The sequence below is a fragment of the Gadus morhua genome, chromosome 18 (genome assembly GCF_902167405.1).
Source record: "Gadus morhua chromosome 18, gadMor3.0, whole genome shotgun sequence".
In the NCBI taxonomy this organism is placed as follows: Eukaryota; Metazoa; Chordata; class Actinopteri; order Gadiformes; family Gadidae; genus Gadus; species Gadus morhua.
The window spans coordinates 18,220,396-18,245,996 of NC_044065.1; the positions used below are offsets into that span (position 1 = coordinate 18,220,396).

The following is a 25,601-nucleotide window of genomic DNA, read 5'->3' on the forward strand; positions in this document are numbered from 1 at the left end:
AAATGAAGGCCCGAGAATAGACTGTTACCGTATTGTTGAGGTTTAGGAATAGTAATGTTCTATTTAAAAAAAATCTGAAATCCCTGGATGGGCTATAATTAGAAGCCTGTTATTCGGACTAATATGTGGCATGCTCATTCACATGCATTGCATGTGAATGAGCGTGGCAGGTGCATGTGCAGGGACCCTCATGAATAGGAGGCTATTAAGTCGCACGGCTTTGGGTGCGCGCATAAATAATAGCTCGCTCCTCGCTGGTTTTAAAAAAGCGCACCTCAACGACCCCCCTCCCTCTCTCCTCCTTTTTATTCTCCCCCAACTCTCCTCTCCTTCTCTCCCCCCCCCCCGCCCCCCCCCCCCCCCTTCCCCCCCCCTTCCCATTTGCCTCCATCCCCCCACATAGCCTACACACAAACACACACCTCTCCCCTCCCCCCCCCCCCCCCCTTCCCTTCATCTCTCTCTCTCTTCATCTCTCTCCTCATCTCTCTCTCTCTCTCCCTGTCTCTCTCTTGTCTCCGGGGAGCTTACGCCTAAAGTAAGCAAAGAAAAGACAATAGAAACAACACCATCACACGTCTGCAAACCGAGTTTCACTTGTGACTCAATTTCTTTTTTGTTCTGCAAATAGAAGATTATTTGTTCCCCTCTTCCGTATGTTCCTGTGCTTCTAATCCCGCGTTTTGCAGAACGAATCGCTTGGATTGGTGCCTTCCTATTGAGACGCAGGAGGCATAGAGACTGAGGACCGAGGCTATACGAGGGCATAAATACAACTCCAGGGACCGGGAGACACACGACGAAACTGGACAATTTTTCTGCTTTCTCTGGGATTTTTATAAATTCCTAAAAAAGATTGATACTTTTAATGTGAAATAATCCAACTTTAAACGTGGTAAGCAAAATAAATAAATGGGATACTCTGGCGGAACAGTGAGTTGTCGCGCATGGACAGTGTGTCTATGTGTGTGCGTCGCGGCTCTGGCTCTCACCGAAGGCAGGAGGCTGAGGCAGCCCCGGTGCCCGGTGGGATGCACCTGCACGAAGGACAACGCACTGTGCGAGGACATCACGTCCGTCCCGCACACCTTCCCCAACGATGTGGTGTCGCTGTAAGTCAAGTGGGAACCGACTTTTCCTTTCATTGTTTCATTGCGCTGCACCGAGATTTCATTGTTCGTTGTGTTGTCGTGGTTTAGTTTCATGGGCTGACCCTATTTTTGCTCAATCTCTTGATTTCTCTCGCTAGTTTGTTGTGGAAGTGTCCACTGAGCTTTGGTTGTTGACCTCCAGATGACTTATCCCTATTGATAAAGGATAATTTGACCCCCCCCCCCCCTCCCCATTGGCCCCACGTCACCCCCACTCCCTCCCCCCCCCCACCCCCTTCTTTGATATTTTCTTAAATTCAGATCTTTTGTCAAATCCGGATTCAGTGAGATCACCGCTGGGAGCTTCGTCCACACCCCAGCCCTGCAGCTTCTGTGAGTAGGCAACAAAAAGACCAACCTGCATAAACTACACATCCCAAAATAAACGTATAACCAACCGTTAAAATTCCAATTGAAACACAGAAATCTAACCGTATCATATATTTTCACTTGATTGCACCTTAGGTTTGTGAGGATATGTAACCCATTGCAAACAAACATTAAAAAGACACAACATTAAAGACATCAAAAGCAAGTCCTTGTCAAAGCAAGCCTGTTCTAAATCCAGCCTGATATAAAACGTCTTTGTAATGATGTCAGGGTTATATAAGAAACCCATATGGTTGTGTGTGTGTGTGTGTGTGTGTGTGTGTGTGTGTGTGTGTGTGTGTGTGTGTGTGTGTGTGTGTGTGTGTGTGTGTGTGTGTGTGTGTGTGTGTGTGTGTGTGTGTGTGTGTGTGTGTCACCACTAGACGCCAGCTCCTCGGTTGGCTTGCGGTCCCTGTCTGTGACATCCCTTTAATGCGTTTGAACATATGTGGAAGAAAATAAGTATTCTGAACAAAGCAGAGCTAAAGCATGGTTTTATTTTAACAAAGGAGTGTGAAGAACAATTTGGACCACAGGAGTTGGGTTAAGACTGAAACCAAGCTCTGAAAGACCAATTCTCTCTCGGTCTCACTCTCTCTTTCTCTATCTGTCTCAGTCTCCCTCTCTGTCTCTCTCTTTTTCTGTCTCTCTCGGTCTCTCTTTTTCTGTGTCTCTCTGTGTCTCTGTCTCTCTATCTGGCTCTGGCCGTTTCTCTCTCTGTCTGTGTTTCTCTGTCTGTGTCCCTCTGTCTTTGTCTCTCTCAGTCTCTCTGCCTCGGTCTCTCTCTGTCTCCCTCTGCCTGTTTCTCTCTGTGTCTTTGTCTCTCTCTACCTGTCTCTGTCTCTCTGTCTGTGTCTCCCTGTCTGTGTGTCTGTCTCTCTCACTGAGGGTCTCTCTGTCTCTGTCTCTCTCAGTGTCTAATTGTCTCTGTCTGTCTCTCTGTCTCGTTGTTTCTGTTTCTGTAATACTTGCTTGATTGTGCTCCTTTCTGTCTGTCTGTCTGTCTCTGGGCTGCTTTCACTCTTTCCTTTCCCTGTCATGCTCTCTCCTTTTTCCCTTTTCTATCTTTCCGTCTCTGCATCACTCCCATGTTTTTTCTATCTCTCTACTTCTTCCTTCTCTCATTGTCTGTCTGTCTGTACCTCCCTCTCAGTCTCATATCTATCTTTCTCTCTCTATCTATGTCTCTTTGGCAGCTGTCTGGTGTTTTCAGAATTTGTGCCAGCTTCAAAATCGTTTTATACTCCATGATATAAATGTGAATGAACGAGAACAGTCACACTGAGAAACCTGTCTCTTTAATGGCTGCCATCCAGACAGACTTTTACCGTTGGTTCCACAAAGACAATTCTTATTAGGGATAGTGCTCCAGTGCACCTACAGTGCATTGCACCTTCCAGTGCAATTTAATTTCATGTCACCCTCAGCAGAATGATTTTGTCCTTAGAATGGGCTAATGCTTAGTGGGGGAATGTCATTAAAATGACATTATCCAACACATCCTGGAAACAAAAAACGCTGAAAATCTGCTCAGAAAGTTGCATTCTCCACATACATTTTTATGTTTTTAGTCTCTATTCTATTCTATTTAACCTTTTTTTCTGATTCACATTCAAATAGTAATGCAAAGTTTGTAGTCGAAGTTAAAGTTAGATAACAGTTTCTCAAACTCTGTTGATGTGTCAAAGCTACGACAGTCGTGTTTCACAACATGCATCAGTAGAGAAGAAAGAAGAACAACATTTGAATGATTTATGTTTTCTTTCTTTCCAGCTTGTTTACCGCAAACTCTTTTGATTTCATCGACGAGGACGCTTTTCAGGGTCTACCACATCTCGAGTACTTGTGAGTTTGCGTGAATGAACACACACACAAACACAGGACTCTATTCTGCCTATATTTATCTGCTCAGAGTACTTGTGAGTTTGCGTGAATGAACACACACACAAACACAGGACTCTATTCTGCCTATATTTATCTTCTCACAATCTTTCCAACATTGATAATCTTGAGTCCAAGAACTCAGAGAAAACGTAATAAAGCCTGATAACTTATATTTCAGTTATATTTACTTTTCAGGTTTATTGAAAACAACAAGATTGAGGCCATCTCCCCCAACGCTTTCCGAGGTCTGAAAACCCTGATCCATCTGTAAGTCATTATCGTCTTTATAATGATCAGTTCTAGTTTCATGAGGATGTAGTTATTATCGGGAATGGTTTCAATGTATTCTGCTGCTACCTTGGGTCTGTCTGTTGGTAAGTTTACATCCTTACATTATTTATCACCACTTCTGGCTAAGCTACTTCCTTACTTATGTTTGCTCATGTTAAATTCCTTCATGTCCTCCTTCTTTTGATTCCTTTCTTCCTTCTGTCCTTCCTTCCTCCCTACTATCGAACCTTATTTTGATAGTATGTCCTTCCCTTCCTCCTTATCGATAATCCTTCCTTCAACCTTTATTTCTACCTTTCTACCTTCCATCCTTCCTTCCTTCTCACCCTCCTTTCCTCCTTCCTTATTCCATCCTATGAGTCCTATCTCTTGAACATCATCACGCATACAGAACTCTTCACCCGGGCAGCTGATGCCGACGATGCAGTGTCTTGTGAAAGTGCTCTGGCGTAACCCCTGTTTTAAAACCAGACACCAAACGGACTCAGGACTCTGTCAATGTCTTTCCTGAGTATCAGTGTCCTTCTGGCTTTTGTGTCCGGTACATGTTGTCCTCATCAGAAATGCAGAGGCATGCAGGACATCTGCCAGCCATGCTAGCCAAGGTGAGGGCTGTGGCTGGCTCCTACTGGTCACAGCCAGGCATGCTAGCAACTAGCTTCTAGTGGTGGGGTTCAGTGCACTAGTCAGGTCAAGGAGTAATAAATCAAATAGAGGTGGTTGTATTTTTTTGCTGAGCTCTGCCCACTCTGTTTGGTCTGAATGTGTTGGAGAGTTTAGATCAAATTATTGCATCTTATTTTACTTTTATTATGCAATACTTTTTGTGATTTGGCAATGTGAGTGTATTTCTGACAATAAAAGCCAATCCATCCATTCCATGCCCTTTGAATCTGAAGCAGAGGCAGGCAGCCCACATTTTTCCACAAACTCAGCCGTTCAGCTTCCTCTTGGTCGTACTCAAAGTGTGTGTGAGTGTCAGTGTTTATGTGTGTGGTGTGTGTGTGTGTGTGTGTGTGTGTGTGTCTGTGTGTGTGTTAATGTGTGTGTTCGTTTGTATGTGTGTGTGTGTGTGTGTCTGTGTGTGTGTGTGTGTGTGTGTGTGTGTGTGTGTGTGTGTGTGTGTGTGTGTGTGTGTGTGTGTTTGTGTGTGTGTGTGTGTGTGTGTGTGTGTGTGTGTGTGTGTGAATCTTTGTGTGTTTATGCGTGTGTGTGTGTGTGTGTGTGTGTGTGTGTGTGTGTGTGTGTGTGTGTGTGTGTGTGTGTGTGTGTGTGTGTGTGTGTGTGTGTGTGTGTGTGTGCATAACACACGTCCCCTTGGCTTCAGAAGGCCCCGGGTGCATCGGCAGCCAGGCTGACGTCTTTGGCTCCCTCTATATTTTATTACTCTGTGGGCCAGGCTCTGTTCACACTGCCTGCGGCCTGCCTCCACTGGAGGTTATTATGGCTGTACAATTTCAAAAGCAACCACAAACAAACAACGTTATTCATAGAAAACAATAAATCTGAACATAATATATATGTTAAAATATTCAAATTATTGAAAAAAAAAAAACAGTAACGATATCCACAAGATGTAAACATTCATAAATTTTATTTCCACTGATTTGTAACTTTTTCCAGCTTATTTACGTATATCAGATGTTGGTTGTGGTTTGCGCAGCTACGGCAGGTCTCAACTGGGTAAGCACTACCTGTAAAAACTGCAGTGAGTTTAGAAGGTGGCTGACCCAAAGGTTAGGACTATATTGGATAACACGGCTGTAACCTTAAACTCTGACCGGGAACTCCTCTCTCACCCACCTAGAGCATATGTTGCGTTTGAAAAGTTGTTGGACTGCCTAGTGTTGCACAACAGTTCCAAATCAAGCACAACATTTTCCAACTCATACATAAGATAATTGGACATCTTATTTATATTATTTAGCTCCATACTAAATATAGTGCACTTGGAAACCTTTGATCTGGCACAAAAGGAAAGACATTAACAATTTCAAACCTACGTCTTACAGACTGTCAAATTATGTGATTAAGGACTGCATCTTATTCAAGGTTTAACTGTGAGTGAAGATGATCAACATTTTTACATGAAAAGAAAATTACATGCAGAATTATTAATAGCTCCCCCCCCCCCCTCCCCCTAGCAGGGGACCCTTCAGAAACATTAAATCTTTCAGCCAAAGAGATGGTGACGCATTTGGATTAGAGGAGAATAGCTTAGATACATTTTGACAAGTCCTGTCTGTCTGGAGTCCCCCACACCTCCAAACCCTTGACAATTGACTGCAGGCATACTAAGACCCTGTACTGCTATAAGGACATGTCCCCTGCCTGGGGTGCCCCTCCCAGCCTAATTTCCCCCAGACCTGGGCCCAGCCCCAAGATGATTTAAGACAAGATGGCTAGCAGGAGGACGTTTAGAGGGCTACCTTTTTGAAAAAAATCGAATCTCATCAGTGTCCTTCTGTGTGTCCCTCCTGTCCTCTCTTTTTCTGTCTGAATCTCTCTCTCTCTCTCTCTCTCTCTCTCTCTCTCTCTCTCTCTCTCTCTCTCTCTCTCTCTCTCTCTCTCTCTCTCTCTCTCTCTCTCTCTCTCTCTCTCTCTCTCTCTCTCTCTTTCTTTCTTTCTCTCTCTCCCTCCCTCCCTCCCTCCCTCCCTCCCTCCCTCCCTCTCCATCTCCGTCTCGTCCTGGGCCGAGCTCCAGCTCTCTAGAATTAAATGGATGGCTTGTCGTATATCGGACGAACTGGGGAATGTTTTTTTTATGGGATCCAGCGTCCTTCTGTGAGCCCTCCTGCACTTGTTTCACTCTGTCTCTGTCTTTGTCTATTTATCTCTCTGTCTCTTCCCTTTGCTCCATCTCCTCAGCACCGACTCCCAGATTAATAATTCAGATCTCCTTGGTTACCGTGACGCCAGTGTTTGCTGGATCGTGTCCAAATGAGTCAGTCCAATCCATTTCAAAAGGTCATGACCTTGTCTGGTGTTGTCTGAGACAAACTGGTGTTGTGATGCTCAACAGATAACCCCTAACCCTGGTTGAATTCATGGGCTACATTTCCTCAAGTTTATTTAAGATCAATGTTACCATAGAACATAGTGCTGAGAAATACAACACTAATAAATAATGAAGTTTAGGCCTATAAGGTTGATGGGTATGCCAATATGGACTTAAAGGATGTACATTTCACAGAAGACATCACAAAGAAAGTTTTCAACACTCTCTTTCTTGAAGATTAGAGGGAACTTCTCTTTCTATGCACTTGGTTTGAACCCGATCTTTGGCTCTCCATTAAAAAGAGCTGTCCATTCTCTTTCATAGCATCTTCCTTCAGTCGCCTTACCGTCTTCGTTTAAAGCTCTACTATGTAACTTTTCTCACTGCATTCTTTACTTTTGTGAAAATGTATGTAGGGTAAAACGTTTTTAAAACAAAAGCATTCTATTCAACACTGTTGCAGGGAATAGTGCAGACCAATGGAAAATCCAATGATGGAATGTCACACATAATATTGAGTAAAGGAAACCGATTTCATTTTGTGTTTGTGTTTTTATCACCTACAAAACAATTCCCATTTATAACCTGACCTGACAGGCTAGGCTACTTGCTTCGTAATTTGTTTTTTTGGTGTCCTTGTTACATTCTCACTCTTTAATGCCACCTGTGGCCACGAGAGGCCGCTAATGTAATGAATTCCATAGTATTTCCTTAATCCTTTTATAGACAGTATATGACTATTTTAATCTCAAATATTGTCCTCATTATGACGTGGGATGATGTGTGTGTTTTAGGAGTTTGGCCTACAACAACCTGGAGACGCTGCCCAAGGATGTGTTTAAAGGAATGGACGCCTTGTCTAAAGTGTGAGTACGATCTGGCATTTAAAATGGGAACCTGTTCTTAAAATAAGATAAGATAATATTTTATTAATCCCTGATGGGAAATCCAGGGGCAAAAGGAGAAATCACAGGATTTTTGTGTTTTAATAACACATGTAGATAACAATTGAACACAACCAAATTACAGAAGATTTATAGAGAATATGTCATACACAGAGTAGTAGAACAGTGGTAGTGGGACATATCTTCTGTCTCCGTAGAGACAGAAGATGTGTGATTATTAGGTGTCGCACTGAAGTTATAGTTGGTTGAGTGGACACCCACTTAAAAATGCAAAGTTTTAAATGTATTCATTCTATGCAAACTTTATTATAGTTAAAATCTTCCCTTCTTTTCTCTTTTTTTCTCACTTTCACATGCCATGAGTTTCCCCTATGGGATTAAATATTTGATCATGTCTAGTGCACTGATAACATGTAGGGATACTTAGATTGACCATATGTGTATTAGTGATGCGCAGTTATGGTATTTTCTCACCCAAAACTGCATATTGCTTAAACTGCTCCCGACCGCTACTCAAACCGCCATTTGTAAACAGAAGAAAACGACGACCAGGTCTGCTTCCCAACACGCTATTAAAAATGATGTCTGTCCCCTGGCGACCCTGCTGGGCCTTCTGCCATTTTTTCTAAGGCTTACATAAATAATAGTCAATGTTTGACTTCATTGCATGTTATGTGATTTGAACGTAAATAGAGAAAGCTTCTTATCAGGAAAAATACCAATACCAAATATTTAGGATAACATACAAGAAATAGCTGAAAGAAAGAAATGAAGAAGCTGATTTGAACTTACTAGCTATCGCAAATCACAGTGCTTGACATTAGGATGCTTGATTGCTTCATTGACAATTCCAGGGATCTCCGTGGCAACAACCTGGTGTGCGACTGTAAGCTGAAGTGGCTGGTGGAGTGGATGTTGCACACCAACGCCACCATGGACCAGATCTCGTGCAGCGGACCCTCCAGCCACCAAGACCAGAAGATCAACGACCTCGTGGCCGCCTCCTTCGACTGCATCAAAGCAGGTCGGCCCTCCCTTTCAGCGTCCACCCATCCATCCATCTTTAATCTAACGCCCCTGTCACACCTTGATTTGGAAAACGACGCATCCCAAATTTATAAAAGAAAATGAGGGAAACGCTGGCATACATTGGAATAACAAAATAGAATATTCATATACACCGTATTATACACCGTATTCATAACGAGTTTAACGTTAACATAACATATTAGTAACTATATACCTACATCCCTTCCCCTACCCATCCATTAATTTATCATCCATGCATGCATGCATTCAGTCAATTATCCATCCCTCTTTCCATCCCATCTATCTGTCTATCCCTCTATCTGTCTATTAATCCATCTATCTATCCCTCTGTCTATCCATCTATCCATCTATCCACCCATCTGTCTATCCATCTATCTGTCTATCCATCTATCTGTCTATCCGTCTATCTGTCTATCCACTGTCCTATCTGTATATCCATCTATCTTTCTTATTACCTATCTGTCCCTCCATCCATTTGTCCATTAAGACATTATCCAAGCATTGATGCATTTGTTATTCAGCCTGTATTGATTGTCAGTAGAATGCTCAACAATATTGTAATATATAATTTAACTCAATATTGTCAAACTCTAATGCATTTGACTCTCACAAATCCACACACACACACACACGCACACACACACACACACACACACACACACACACACACACACACACACACACACACACACACACACACACACACACACACACACACACACACACACACACACACACACACACACACTAATGTAACAGGGAAATACCCTCACCAAGCTCCACGTTGTGGCTTGAGGCTGCACTGATTCATAATGATGTACACTTGAATACACAGAATCCCACAAAAAGGAAACACGGTACAGCAGTCCACTTGGCTGCGTTGCTATATTGTTGTTATCTCTGTGATATCTCTGTATTGATGTTATCTTGATTTTATCTTATCACACCATCTAAATGTTATCCCGACGTCCTCCAGAGTTTGCCGCCTACCAGGCGCTGAAGTTCGAGTCGATCTCGGTGGAGGCGTTTTCCTTCGGCGGGGAGCAGTTTGTGGTGTTCGCTCAGCCTTTCGCCGGGACGTGCAGCTTCCTGGAGTGGGACCACGTGGAGATGAACTTCAGGATCTACGACACCATCGAAGGTCTCTTAGAAAGCACTACAATGTACCACAAGTCGGGCGGCATGTGGCTCCGGAGGTGAGGCGGGTTGGCTAGCAACCAAAAGGTTGCTAGTTCGATCCCCGGCTCCTCCTAGCCGAGTGCCGAAGTATCCCTGAGCAAGACGCCTCACCCTGACCGCTCCTGACGAGCTGGCTGTCGCCCTGCATGGTCGAATCCAGACGCTATCTCAGCAGCTTAACTCATATATAATAATCTCTCTCGTCAACCCTTCCTGTCTGTCCCTCCCTCCCTCTCTCTCACCACCCCTCCCTGTCTCTCTCTCCCTACCTCTCTCTCTCTCTACGCCCCCCTCTCTCTCCCAGGTACCTCCATCGTGGTGTGCAAGCCCATGGTGATCGACGGCGCTCTCTTTGTCGTCGTGGCGCAGCTTTTCGGCGGCTCTCACATCTACAAGCGCGACACGTCAGCCAACCGCTTCATCAAGATCCAGGACATCGACATCCTGAAGATCCGCAAGCCCAACGACGTGGAGGCCTTCAGGGTGGACGGCGAGTTCTTCTTCGTCATCGCCGACAGCTCCAAGGTGGTGGAGAAGTTTCATATTTCTGTTGTCTTTGATGTCTTTTTGTTAAAAGAAACAGGGCACCATTCTTTCAACTGAAAGGGTCAACGCTGGCCATCACCTCGTGGTGTCCACTTATTTGAAAGACCCCCATTCTACCCCCGCCCTACAAAAGACATTTGTGGGAAGCACAGTGAAGATGTTGGACAGTTTGACAACTGATGAGCGCGTCCATTACTTATTAAGATCTTTCTGGCCAACACCATGGTTGCTGGAACCATGGTGGCTAACGACCGATTGTGTCATCATATTTCAATACAATAAGAAAAGTGTCCTACGTAAAATAAATAAAGCTAGCATGAAACGGCTGAAAAACAAACGGATTCAAACAAAATAAAACCAAGATCTTTGACCTCCTGGCAGGCCGGTTCCACCACAGTCTACAAGTGGAACGGCAACGGCTTCTACTCGCACCAGTCGCTGCACCCGTGGTACCGCGACACGGACGTGGAGTACGTGGAGATCTCCAACAAGGCCCACCTCATCCTGTCCAGCAGCTCCCAGCGGCCCGTGGTGTACCAGTGGAACCGCGGCCACAAGCGCTTCGACCGCCGCACGGACATCCCCGAGATGGAGGACGTCTTCTCCGTCAAACACTTCCGCATCAAAGGTCAGACTTTGGTTGCATCGGCAAATAAAAACGACGTGTTACGCACCACCTGCTTTTGGGATGTATACTCCGGTATAGTAAGCCACTTCTGATAAAAGGGCCAAATATATATTATATCAACATGTAATACCCTACATATCATATATTATTAATCGAATACGGACACATTCTGTTCACAGCTTCTTACTATGTGTGGCCATATTCTGTTCCAAAAAGAGTTGAGGCGGAAATAAATGGAATAGAAACGAAGATGGATTTCCACATGATATTATGCAGAACTCTATGTTGAGAATAACTTTTAACCCCTTCTCAACCCATAACCATCCTAACACAGTGCCAGGGAATAATCCAGAGTTCCCGCCCGCAAAAATCCAGAATAATAATTGTAGTTCCTTTAATTTTTTTAAAGAGTTAAACTTCCATTATATCTTCCCCCCTCACCCTGGCAGAAAAACCGCTGACTCCCAGCATGGCCCAGCCGTCTCTCCGGCCCCAGGCCGTGTGTTTCCTAAAGACAAATTCTCTGGGGTCCGTATCCAATGCATTAACCAGTGTTTTTTATCTCCTGGAAGGTGAGGTCTTTATCTGCCTGACAAGATTCATTGGCGACTCCAAGGTGATGCGTTGGGACGGCGCCATGTTCAAAGAGGTCCAGACCTTCCCGTCCCGAGGCTCAATGGTCTTCCAGCCCGTTGCCATCGGCAACTGGCAGTACGCCATCTTGGGCAGTGATTACTCACTGACGCAGGTCTACCAGTGGGACTCCGTGAGGGGCCAGTTCGTCCACTCGCAGGAGCTGAACATCCAGGCCCCTCGCGCCTTCGCCACCGTCGCCGTTGACAACCGCCACTTCCTGCTGTCATCCAGCTTCAAGGGGAAGACCCAGATTTACCAGCACCTCATGATCGACCTCAGCGACTGATCGCTATGAGTTGATATGTTTACCGCTGGGGTAAGTGTGGGTATGAGATGTTTTGTTCTTAGATTGAATGAAATGTCGAATGGATCGTTTGAATCTCCCTTTCACGGTGAGCGTTTCAGCAATTCACTTTTTCTAAGCAAATATTGTGCAATTTCTCTTTGGTCTGTATAACTGCTTTCTGATTTGGTGACAGTTTATTTTTAATAAAAATTGCGAACCGACTATCTTGCAGGTAAGGAGAGATTTAAAGCACTTTTTGCAGCCCGTGTTAGCTCCCTATAGAAACATTGAAACCATATCAATATAGAGCTTTTTAGTAACCATGGCAGGTATGTAGCCGAGTTGTCTTATAATGCACATACATATAGTGATATAGTCACATTAATCTCTAAAGGCAAACCGTAGTATCTGCACATTATGGCAAAATTCTCATTCAATGTAATAAGATGATGAAGAAGAGGTTAATACGTGATCTTTGTTTTACTGAATTGAAGTGGATTTTCCAACAAAATACTTCAGTGTCTCTTTTAATCTCATAATCTACATTCTTAAACATTCAGACCTCTAAATTAAGTGATTAAAACCAAATAGAATGTAGCAAGAAATACTTTTTTTCAAGGCATCTGTATCGAGACACCAGTTACTGCACAATGCCGTTGTACAGTCTTTGTATATTTGGGGTCATGGGTCAAAATTATTTGGGATTTCATTTTTGGTGATCAAAATGCTGATTGAATCGTTTAGTAATTGTCTTTCTTCTCATCTACCTACAACACAAAACTTCTGTGTCGCTGTTGATGCGGATACTGCAGTTTGCATTTGTAGGGCAGTATAGCTATTATAGGCAGACGTTGTATTCGTAGGGCTAACACCTGGTGTATCTCATTAAGTCAATTATTACTCTGTATAGGCTTGCCGAAGCAGTATATGTGCTCACAATAACATCATGAGATACACCTGTGTTCGCCCTACTATTAAACCTCTGTGATGTCTTAGTGAAAATATTTGATCATAAATATTTTTGATTTTATGTGATTATGATTATTTAGTTATTATTTGGACCGGGACAGGATCAAATATCCTGTGTGACATATTTTCACGCATACGTCCAACCTAGTCTCCAAATGTTTAATCACAGTTTAAGGAGAAATACACAACATTCAGCATTTCGATTTTGAAACAAATGTCAAATAATCTTGCAGTAAATTTGCATTAAGTAGTGGCAATTATTTGTATTTATTAATGTGTTTGCTCGTTGTCTAAGACCAGACAAGGAGCTTGAATTTAACATTAGTATTTTCATCCTGACTGGAGGCTGTACTGTAGATGGCACCTTTGATCCAGTACCTTAATCAATTATTTAAATCCTACACAAATATATACTCAACATGGAGCTTATTCTGTCAATAGGTTCTGGGCAAACATCTTGACCTGTTTCTGAACAGACTTCCAACCTAAAGAAATATTGGCTAACTGTCATGGAAATGATTTAGCAGTGGCGGACAAGTATTCCTATCCTAATGTAGTGGACATAGAAATACCCTACCCTAAGAACCTTTGACACAATTAATACTTGCGTATCAAAAGTAAAAAATACTAATATTGTAACCCCCATGTTTTGGTATGAAGTCACATTCTATTTTTTTATGCAAAGTAAGCCCTGTCGGTCAAGGATCCTATTTTGGTTCACCTATAATATTATGTATAAGGGTTTTTATTTTAACTCAATACAGGCCAATCCCGTTTTTATTTTAACTGAATACAGGCCAATCCCTTGTACAAATATTTTCTTTGACATGTAGTGGATTAAAAAAGTATTTCCCTAAATCCTTATGAAATTGAATTCCTTAAGCACCTTATGAATATCTCTGGATTGTACTTGGTGTAGGACTTTCCACCAGTGCACTTCAGCACAACTAGAAGAATTCATGCTACAGAAACCCTCAATAACACTGAAAGCTCCAGAGGGAGGCCCGTGTGCTAGAAGCCGCCCTCTGTAGCCCTCTATCTCTCTCTTTCACCCCCCTTTCTCCCCCGCAGACAAAGCAATTGTTGTCTTTACACTCGTAAGCCTATCTGTAAAATAACCGCTGTTTGTTGTATCTTTTCACACGTCAAACTCATTCAACCTTGAGGAAACACACACACGCACACATCAACACACTCCTTTTGTTAATAACATGGTCACCCAAGTCCATCTGCCAAATTAATTGTTTACGTTTTTATAATGCTTGTAAAGTAATTTATATGATACTGCTTTTGTATGACGATAGATGGGACTATATTTCAAGTGGTTTGACTTTCATACGTGTCATTTAGATAGAGAACAACTTGAATAACATGCAACAAACTAGTGTGCTAGCTCACTCATAGGCCTCTTTGTGTCAACAAGATTTAGCAAAAATGTACTAGAAAATATAATAGCTTTTGGTAGCTCTTTGTTAATAGTCCTACTTGATGTGTCGTATCATGTTTATAAAATGTCTGAAATAAACAAATGTAAATCTGTTTGGATGTCTTGTTGCAGAACATTTCCGTGTACAATGTATGGCTGGATTTATAGACTTATTTGTCATGCGCTTTTGGTACAACAACATAGGCCTGGTTGTTAATAATAATGTAGGCTGCCTATCATACAGTAGACATTATTATTGTCAATAATAACAACTTCTACTTTTGATATTGACTACATTCATTCATTCATATACATTTATGTTACTCAAATTGTAATGATATAAATATTTTCTAAGTTATATTGTTATAAAAATGTGTTTTAGTATTTTTTTTTTCAATTCCACTGCTGTCCTGTAGCCATGCTTTCTGCAGGTTCACCCGAATGTCCCATCTGGGAATCATAATTTAATCTAATAGTTTATAATGAAAAGAGATAACAAGCAGGACAAACGAGGATATCCTAATACCCTATTTGTGAGTGTTATCCTATCCTATGTAGTGGGGTGTCACGCCACTGGGCTGTGTGGGAACCATTGGCTGGGAACCTGAGAACTCATAGGGTAAACACGAGTCAGGGTACTGGGGAGGGAGGGAGAGGAGGGAAAGTTTTGGTTGTCCCGCAGGAGTCGGGTTGTGTTTTCGTTCTGCCCCCTGTAGGTACAAAGCAAACAACGCATGCTACTCATTAGCACAAGCCACCAAGGTTACACATTAACCAGAGACGAGTACTTCCCACGGAAGCCTGAGTCAGTCTCCCCAAGGCATGCTGCCGTCCAGCCGCTACTCCTCACCATGGACGACCGCACTGAGCGAGGCGATCAGATGATAGGAGAGGACCGGGCGCTACGCGTCGTCCCCCGCCGGGCCGAGGCGGACGTCACGGTGGTCTTCCAGAAGGCTGGCCACGACTGCGAAGACGAAGATGAGGATGTTGAATGTGCAGCTGAGAGGATTAGTTTGCAAACGAACAGCCATATTCGACCTCATGATGACGATGGAGAGGCAAGCTTTGATTATGCTGATGATGAGGAGGAGGCGAAGACGAGAGGAAGGAAGAAGAAGAGAAGACTGTGCCCACCTGTGATGTGTTTTACGAACCGGCAAGGCGAGGACCAGAAGCATCCAGGAGACAGCTTTGGGAACGGTATGCTGGCTTGTCTTTTAATAAAGAATATTAATAATAATAAAACAACCGCGAAATAATCGGGATATACTTTTGAATTAGTTTGTATCCACTGTGTAACTTTGCGGTGGAAGGAGATCGGAGATCGACGCGCGGTCAGAGAACCAACATTACCTACGTCAGGCGCTGCCGTACGTTGCGCAACTGACGTAGGTTATTAAAATCGATTTATAATAATAACCCTCAGAATGAAAGCTGTAGATCAGGGCAGGGATCCAGGGTGGTTGTAGTAAACTATGATCTTAACGACGGCTGACGACGTTATTATAGGGCCATAACTGGTCAAGTATGGGCTAGTGTGAGGCTGCTTCTACGTTTACAACATCCCTCAGGAGAAAGGATGACTCTGCAGTTTTCCCATTAGACTGCTGGGACAGGGCCTTAGCCCCGGGCAAAACTTCACATTAGACTTGGGAATATTCACTTCAATTCAATTTTAGCCCAAAAAAATATATATCATGCGTTCATCAACAATAGTAATATTCATCATCGATTATATTACTATATCTTATTAGGCTCATATCTTAGTTTATGATTAGTATTTCGACTTCTCTAATTGTATTGTTGAAAAAGATATCTCTACATTGCAAACATTCAAATATACTTGTTATAGTTGTATTCCCCTAGAAGTAAGTTGCTATTAACATGTTATATCATATAAGGTTATAATATGCTAAAAGTATAATCATAATCATTTTACTCTCTTGTGAGGGTAAAAGTCATGAAAGTAAAACAATATTTTTTTTATTCAATATACATACTGTCAAAAGTATCACATATTCTGCCCGAACAGCATAGTATTATTAATTTGATCATTCCTGATAAATGATCACAATCAACAAAAGGCAAGAAGTATTTTCTGTCTGCAGCAAGGTCTGTTTACTTTTAGTGCTGTAACCTTTGAAAAGAAGGTCACATCCCTGCTTGATGTGATCTTTTGACAACAAGGGTAGACTATAGTGCAGTACTACTCTAAGATACGCATCTGTAGTTTCTGCCATCTTATAGACGGTCAAAGTATTTGGGAGATGACAAAATCAGTTTAAGTCAATAAGTTGAAAGTGTTTATTTGCTTTATTTACTGTAACTAAAAATAGATTTTGAGGCATGTATTTAGTTAGGCTGTGGCAGGTTTACGTTTGAATGTAATACAGTGGTTTAGACTGAGGTAGATTTAATGAGCATACACCACCCTAGTGCCTAGCCTACCCTTCTCTCCCGGAGTCATGTTGATACACTCACATTGAGTTAAACACACAGTCACTGCCTCGGTTTCCATGATAATAAGAGCTCTATGGAGAGGTATAACCTGAGATGTGTACATAAACAATGAATGATTTTCAAGACACACAACACACACACACACACACACACACACACACACACACACACACACACACACACACACACACACACACACACACACACACACACACACACACACACACACACACACACACACACACACACACACCAGGGGGCCCTGGCCAAATGATTAAATCCTGGTATTTTCTGTAGTTTCTGTCTCACTCTTTTATACCTTCACACGCCCAGGTGGTCATTGTGATAAATCTGCGCTCTCGCTCTCTCTCCCTCCCTCCATCCCTCCCTCCCTCCATCCCTCCCTCGCTCTTCTTTTGTCCCAGGACCACATTCGTCTGAAGTTACCTTGCATTTCAAATCCTTCCTCTTGCTCCCCTCCCTCTGTGCTCTCGTCATTCTTCCAGGGGTGGTGGCGGCGGTGGTGGAGGAGGAGGCGGAGGGGAAGAAGAAGAGATGCCCGGGCCTGGGCTTGTTCTACGGCCTCCTGTCCACCATGTTCTTCTCCATCATCGCGCTGCTGGTGAAGACCATCAAGGACGTCCACTCCATCGAGATCAGCGCCTTCCGATGCTTCTTCCAGATGCTCTTCGTCTTGCCCCTCCTCATTTACCACAAGTGAGCACTGTTCACGGTCACTTACCATGCAGCATGGCACCCCACGAGGGTATTGTACCTGGAATAGGCTGAAAAGGTGCGGTTCAAGCGTGTGAATTAGAATTCACAATAAGTTCAACACCAAGTTCAAGCTCAACCTGGTGGTACTTCTTAACCAGGAATGAGTAAAGCAGAGTAGCGAAGCCAGCCGCTGCCATTCTGATTTGAATGAGGGGGAAAGCGCAAGATAGCGCCTTGGAATGTGCAAGGATGACCTGCTGAAGTTGATTCTCAAAGTGAAGGGATTCCATTACCAAATGTGTGGTATAACACATGGTCATTCTGTACAATCTGTACAATCATTCTGTACATTCTGTAGAAAGTTTTTGCAAAAAGGCAAGGGTAATCCTATCAGGGACTGGCATAGCAGGAATAATAAAGAAAAGTGTGCATGTATAAGTACCGGTACTTCAAAATATGAAATAGGTAATTAATTTATCAGTACTCTGTTTGAAGATATTGACTGATGCACACTTGATATTTATACCTATATTGTAAAGCATCCATCTATTCATCCTCATATCATCCATCAATCCAACATACCCTCCCTCCATACAATCATCTCTCCAACCATGCAGTCCTATCCTCAGCATTGGGCAATATTGATGTAGTCATCTGTCTTTCCATCCATCTCTCTGCGTTTATCCATCGTCCACACACTTCCCTCTTCTGATTGTATTTACTATTTTGTGTTTTTATAATTGTTATCATCGTATCTTTTGTTAAGCACATTGAGCTGCACCTGTGTATGAAATGGGCTACATAAATAAACTTACCTTACCTTACCGTACACACCTTCCATCCATTCATTCTCAGATCAGAATATCATCCATCTATCCTTTATTCCCTAATCCATTCAATTATCTCTTCATCCACCCATCCTTCCATTCATCCATCAATCTGTCCATCATTCCATCCATCAAAAGGTCCTTCCATCGATGTATTAAGCCATCTGTCCGTCCATCCGTCCCTCTTTGTATCCATCCATCTCCCATCTGTCCGCCAGAACCGGGTTCTTGGGTCCCCGGGACAAGCGCATCTTCCTGGTCCTCCGGGGCTTCCTGGGCTCCAACGCCATGATCCTGCTCTTCTACGCCGTGCAGCAGATGCCCCTCGCCGACGCCACCGTCATCATGTTCAGGTGAGAGCATCTAACCCTGACCCTGACCCCCTGACCCTGAACCACCTTACCCTGACCCTGACCCTGAACCTGAACCACCTGACCCTGACCCTGACCCTGACCCTGAACCTGAACCAGCTGACCCTGACCCTAACCCTGAACCACCTCGAGGGTACTGTTTCCCTTCCTACATCCCTCCACCATAGAGTTGTCAACGATGTGTGTGCACAAATGTCTGGCCGGTTCTCAATCCACCATAACAGATATCCTCAAAGAGCGTTTCACTCACAATCAGCCGATGGATTAGCCTGACAGCACAAGACCAAGTCGCAAGTGTGTACAAGGCTGGAACCTCTGGACGTCATGGGAAAGACCAAAACTAATCAGAGGAACAAACGGTGTGACACATCAGCAGCAGCCGTCTGGTTTCATGAGAATGTCTCAATGGCACTCCCGTAGGGCGCTTAACCAACTCTAAACCTTCACTTCACTCAACCCTCTCTAACCTATTACCTACATGTAACCGTCCCTAACCTAAAGCGTAACCTTTTTGAACCGTAAACATCAACATAACCACAAAACACAACCACAACCTTTTTAATACTGAGTGATAGGTCCACACATTGATATGTCCTCATCACATGCCTGGCTGGGTCTGTTCAGTCCCTCCCTTGTTTTTTTCCGTTGGTACTCCTTCCTGGAGAATTGTCCTGGTGTAATTTCCTGGTTTGAGAAAGAATCCATTGTCTGTGTCATACCACGCAGACCGGTAACAAGGAAGACCTTTAGTCAGGAATGAGGAAGACAAGCTGGTTTTCATCGCCCCCTCATGAACATGTGCAACATTGCCACCTTTTAACTTTTCTCTCTTCTCTCTCTTCTCTCTTCTTTCCCTCGCCCGACTCCAACCTCCACCTTCACGCCTACTCGTACCACGACCCTTACCCCTTACCCCTTCGCCCCCCTCCCCACCACCCACCACCCGTCCTCAGTAACCCAGTGTTCACGGCCCTGCTGGCGTGGATCTTCCTGAAGGAGAAGTGCACCCTGTGGGACTGCTTCTTCACCGTCTTCACCCTGACCGGGGTCATCCTCATCGCCCGGCCGCCCTTCCTCTTCGGGGAGCGCCCCCCAGGCATCGAGGGGAACTACACCAACCACATCAAGGGCACCATCGCGGCCTTCGCTGGTGAGATGGGGTTGGAAAACCCCTGGCGCTGTGGATCAGTGTATTGATAATCATGAGGAATTTTACACAATATCAATGAATATCACAATATGCGTACGACAGTTCTCAACAGTCTAACCCCGGTTCATTACATTGAAGTGTCTGGAGATTGGCCGGTATAGTTTAAGCAAGTTTAACTTTATAGTTTCACACTTCATATTGGGATAATTCTTAAAGGGACTGTGAACCCAAAGTCATTTTATGTGGGTTTTAAACTTGGCAATATGGCTTTTACGATGTCCAATACAGTAATATACCATATTGTCACAGACACTAAAATAAGACATAATTTGGTCATTTGGACAAGACAGGTGCAAAACGTTTTTGCCACTGTACACCGACACGTTCTACTCTGCACCAAACTCAAGCTGTGACCTTTTCGAGACGTCAAAGGGCCTCAGATGTCTAGACGAAGTGACGCCAGCAGGGAGGCGTGTGTGGACGTGTGGGGCTCCGTCTGGGCAGAGATAGATGTAATACGATTCATCATAATACGATGTGTGTGTGTGGCTCATTTCATGAACAACATCACTCATTATTATCATGCGTCTTATTATTATTGTCATAATTCCCGCATCCTTCCTAGAAGTAAAAAAATTTTTTTTTAATCTCAATGTTCAAATGCCTCACGTAAATGGCATATCTCCTCGACATAATTTATTCCTGATAAGTTTAGTTGATAAGTTTTCAAGATGATATCATAGCATTCAAAGAAAATAAAGGACGATATTGCATTATTGCCCAGGCCCAACCACCAGGTCCCGAAAGTGAACGGTAAGGCGTTACGGACCGATTCTAGCTTTGAAACCCCGTTTTACAACGTTGCCCCGAGTTGCGGATTATCCCAACCAAAAAAAGTAACCTGAAAGCGAAACCACCGCCGCCGACGGACATAGACGCTGTTTGTCGGGCTTTGTTTGTATACCCAGTTGACCAGTGGTCCGTCCTCAGGGGCCATGGGGGCGGCGTGCACCATGGTGGTGCTGCGCAAGATGGGCAAGAGCGTCCACTACTACCTCTCGGTGTGGTACTACGCCGTCATCGGCCTGGCCGAGTGCCTCATCGTGCTCGCCGTGCTGGGCCAGTGGGCCCTGCCGCCGTGCGGCCGCGACCGCTGGATCCTCATGCTGATCGCCGTGCTGGGCATCGCCGGCCAGGCCTTCCTCACCAAGGCCCTGCAGATCGAGAAGGCGGGCCCCGTGGCCCTCATGCGCACGCTGGACGTGCTGCTGGCCTTCGTCTTCCAGTTCGTCTTCTTCGGCCGGGCGCCCTCCTGGTGGAGCCTGGGCGGAGCGCTGTGCGTGGTGCTCAGCACGGTGGGCGTGGTGCTCAGGAAGTGGTACAGGAACACTCACAAGTGACGCGGCGGCCCGCGGCTAAAGGGACGAGGGGAGGAGCGCGGCCACGTCGACCGGTACCCGGGCGGGAGCGGATCTCGGAACGAGCGCGCCCTACGTGACGTTGGAGTGAGGCCGGAGCAATAGCACAGAAGACCCTTTTAAAACAAAGTATTCAGGTAGTGTCTTTACATTTATGAACGATATCGATAGTTTACTTTTACGCTGTTCTTATTTTGAAAGTGCCTTGATCGCTGAACTGTACTATCCCTGGTCCAAATCGTTGAGAATCTCTTTTTGTCTTCAATTTAAAAAGAATCTAGTGAAAGACTGCAAATATAAAGTATTTATATTTATTATCTTTTTACTTGGTAGATGATTAACCTATGGTTTAAGGTGTATTCTTTTTTGTAATTGTATTCATAAAATGTTATCTCGGTTTGGGGAACCATAGTACGTTTTTGTTGCTTAAAACCGTGATGACCAAAATGGGTGCTATCACCTAAGTAAAGAGAGGTTAAGAGCAGGTCAATGTTGAAAGCGTTAGTTTAATGTGCCAGTTAGTTGCTCGCTAACTTACTGTTTTAACATTGTGAAATACAACTGAATGCCATTTTTCGTGGAAACCAGCCCCTCCCATTGAACTCTTAAAGTACGTCCAACTGTAATAAAAAGTCACCTCGTGCCAGATAACGATTAGAGCATATGTCCTCTGTCAGGGAGCCAAGATAAGTGAAACCAAAGTTTTAGTAGTATTAATAGTTAGCTAACCTAATAATTAAAGGGCCACCAGCTGTGAGTGTGATTAGGCATTGCAAGCTATTTTAAAATCGGCCGTTCCCTGGGCCCTAGTGACATCACTAGTGGGCGTGTCCACTAGTGGACACGCTGGATAGGTCAGTGCACCTGCCTACCCAGTGGGCTGTAGCAAGTGTTGCTTATCTATCCATCAACGGCTTGTAATGGCTAATCACACTCACACCTGGTGGCATGATATCACCCCTTTAACCATTTTTTCTATATATAAAGCAGTTGCATGCATAAGCCTTGAAACCTTATTTATTTTGTTGATTTATGTTTTAGAACTTCCGAGTTGAAAATGTACTTGAATACTACACGAAACTAACGCTACATTCGCACTCTTTGTGTGCTTTGCTCTGTTAAAACCATATTATTCTGTCCTTTTTTATGTAGCGCTACAAATTTGAACCCAAATTCTTTAATCAAACATACAGCAGCTTTAAATAAGTGTCTATCTTAAATGAAAGAAAATTTGATTTGATTTGATCTGAACGATTTTTTGTGTTTTCATTTTCAAAAGGTATATCCTTCCAGTATTTACAGTAAACTTCATAGTTGTGCTAACAAGCACTAATTATATTCGTAGAATCTAAGACAGAATTCATCTAGATTGATAAGCATTTAGAAGGTTTTATGTCAAAATGAATGCAGCACCATAATCAGTTGATGAATGCAGCACCATAATGGTTTAGTTACTTGAAAATAACACTAAAGTGGTGCAGTGGTCGAAGTACAACAGTAGAAGGAAAACATTTTTGCAACATCGGTGAATACTTATATATATATATATATATATATATTTATACACACATACATTCACACTGGAACAACAAGCTCAGCTTCATCAAGGATTGGATCTATAGTAAGATGTGCTAATTTTTATGTGGAGTCGTGACATCACCGATAAACACATTGAATTAACAGACAACCCTTATATTTTCTTTAATATTACCTAAAAGCAATGACATTTTGCTCATAGTATTTGTTTGACCTTATTCACAAAACATTTGAGTCCTATTTGTATGTAGCTTTAATATAAGTGCTGTATAATAGTTCAACATTTATCGTATCGAAATGTATTTTCTGTGATCTTCAAAAAAACGATTTATATTTCTGTGGTCCAGTGTTTTAATGCATTAATATTTCAGCATATTTTTTTATTGATAAAGAAAGTTTACTAATAAGCTAAAGAGCACATTTTAAAGAGTAACCAAACACAAAAATAACAACCAGCGCGACAGTACCATCTCTGGTCACACAGGGTATTGCCGTTGTTGTTTTTGATTGGCTCAAATCTATGCCATCCTTATATTATTTGTGCTATTGAGTCATAAGGGTAAGGAAAAATCCTGATTTTCCAAGATGACTAATTCATTACATACCATATAATCGTCAGAGACTCCTTGATTATTTATGGGTGAATTTAGATTGTAATGTTAATGGTGCTTAAACTTTTTGAGAAATTTAATATTTAATTTATAAGGTAATGGTAAATAAATAACTTGCTATCAAATGATTATCCCCACTTCACATCTCTATAGAGTTGACAATGGCTACCCAAGTGGTTCCTAATAGTCTGAAAGTCTTAGCTCCAACTTGAACTTGAACTTCTGTCAAATGTAATTATGTGTTGATTTGGCTCTTGGAGTGAGTTTTTGTTGAAATGATAACTCACTGTGATAGTTTTTCTATTTTTCTTTTGAATGTCATTCAGGAATCAAACTTGAACTCACAAAAGTTTGTAGATCTGCTTTTCACACACATTCCAAGTCATCAGGAATCCGCCATTGAATTCCTGGTCAAAAAGTACAACTTCCTTGGAATGTGCTTTTGGAACTTTGGAATAAAATTCCAAAATCGAACTGAAAACCCCTTTAATGCTCAATTTAAAGCACCTTCTTCAAAGAGTTATGTTTTTAAAACTTGAAGTTCAATTGTGGCTTAAAAGACGTCTACCTGTGCACTATGCAAGTAACTTACAATGTGTTTCTGAATATTTTGGTTGTATTAGTTTTTTCACTTAGTTGGCTAAGTGAAAAACTAAGTATAATCATTATACAGCTCTTAATTCAGCTCTTTTTAGCTGTATTGTTGATTAATAGCTTTTATTGACTGACACTATTTTTGACGGATGTATATTTATTCTACAGTAGCTGCTCAAAAGTACCTTATTCATGGTAGCATTGTTGTGACTTTATATCCAACTCATCCGTTCCTTTCACAGAATTCACTGTTAGAATTGTAGTTAGAGTTTCTCAACATTTTTGAAGATCTTGTATGACATTGCTTTTACTAGAAAAATGACAAATAATTACAAAGTAAATGGCCCCATCTTGTATTGATATACATTTGGTTTTAAGGTAATTACTTCCTAAGCTTGTTCAACTACCAACAAGCCTTACAAATTAATATTGAATCTGTTTTTTAATATTTTTATATCCATCCTTTATGAATTTTTATTTTAGTGTGTCTATATTGTCTTAGATTTTAAATATATTCTGAGATGTATATATTTCTACATGGTGATAAGGATTTTATTTAGACATTTCTGTGATTCATGAATAAAATACACGTAATTTTGTACCTGTATGGTTCTGTGGCCTTAACTGTGTATCTCAAATAGTCATTGTTACATTTCTACATGACACTAATAAATGGAGATAGCGTTGCCTGACTTCAATCCGGGTCTCCAGAACTGATAACCGACACCTTTCCTGTACTACATCTAGATGGCGGCTAGGTTCTGCTCTGAGGTTATAGTTGACAAGTAACAATTAAACTGATTTTTTTATGTTTCCTTCATGACCTAGGAATAAAAGGTTCCCATGGGGACCACCCCCATCTTTTGATTTGACTCTACTCTCAACTCAGATATTCACTTACCAACACATTCCATAATGTCCTTGGAGGAAGATGGGGCTGGCCCTTTTTCTTTGCCCACAATAACTATCACTGTTGAGGGGGTAAACTCTCAGCTTAGGAGGCTTCATAACAATAGGGCCCCTGGCCATGCCGGGATCATTCCACGCGTCCTTAAAGTATGAGCTGATCAGCTGTGCGGGGTGCTACATCATATGTATTCCTTGTCTCTGTCGGTGTCAGAAATTCCAGGAATCTGGAAAACATATTGTATTGTACCTTTGCCAAAAACAACTAATGCTAAGGCCCTTAAAGACCTATTGCGTTGATCTCACATGTGATGACAGGTTTATAGAGGACTGTGCTGGGGCATCTTAGGGTCAGTGCCTTTCAGGACCCACTTCAACTTGCTTAAAGGGGGGGTAGGTACAGATGATGCACTCCTTTATTTGTTGCATAGGGTGCACAGTTATCTAGAGCCGACTGCTGCATCTGTGAGAATATTGTTTTTAGATCTTTCTAGTGCTTTTAACACTCTACAGCAGCATGTTCAGTGTCTATGTGGTGCATACTTATTCATTTGTATCCATAGTGTATGTTGTACTGTTCCCTGTCTTGATGTGTCTACTGTCCTGTTGATGTATATTGCTGTGTGTAGTGGCTTGGTAGCAAAATAATTTCCCCCTTGTGGTTTGTTAGAGTGCAATAAATCAATAAAT

At 42.7% G+C, this 25,601-nt stretch overlaps 2 protein-coding genes and 1 long non-coding RNA gene across 3 annotated transcripts; 2 read left to right on the forward strand and 1 right to left on the reverse strand.

The window, feature by feature from the left end:
* The first annotated feature begins 462 nt into the window (after positions 1-462).
* Positions 463-14,431, forward strand: lgi1b (leucine-rich, glioma inactivated 1b). The gene is made up of 10 exons (XM_030339286.1): positions 463-1,112; positions 1,413-1,484; positions 3,294-3,365; positions 3,600-3,671; positions 7,488-7,559; positions 8,453-8,622; positions 9,625-9,789; positions 10,132-10,352; positions 10,755-11,001; positions 11,574-14,431. The coding sequence occupies exons 1-10, from the start codon at positions 913-915 to the stop codon at positions 11,921-11,923; spliced, it is 1,641 nt and encodes a 546-aa protein (XP_030195146.1). The 5' UTR covers positions 463-912; the 3' UTR covers positions 11,924-14,431.
* LOC115530628 (uncharacterized) lies at positions 13,038-15,867 on the reverse strand. The gene is made up of 3 exons (XR_003973753.1): positions 15,456-15,867; positions 15,169-15,285; positions 13,038-15,028 (listed from the first exon to the last, which is right to left on the reverse strand). It is a non-coding gene; the product is annotated as an uncharacterized LOC115530628 (long non-coding RNA).
* On the forward strand, positions 14,979-24,612 carry slc35g1 (solute carrier family 35 member G1). The gene is made up of 5 exons (XM_030339288.1): positions 14,979-15,521; positions 17,288-17,498; positions 18,544-18,678; positions 19,650-19,846; positions 20,837-24,612. Exons 1-5 carry the CDS (start codon positions 15,053-15,055, stop codon positions 21,244-21,246), a joined length of 1,422 nt encoding a protein of 473 aa, XP_030195148.1. The 5' UTR covers positions 14,979-15,052; the 3' UTR covers positions 21,247-24,612.
* The last annotated feature ends 989 nt before the right edge of the window (positions 24,613-25,601 follow it).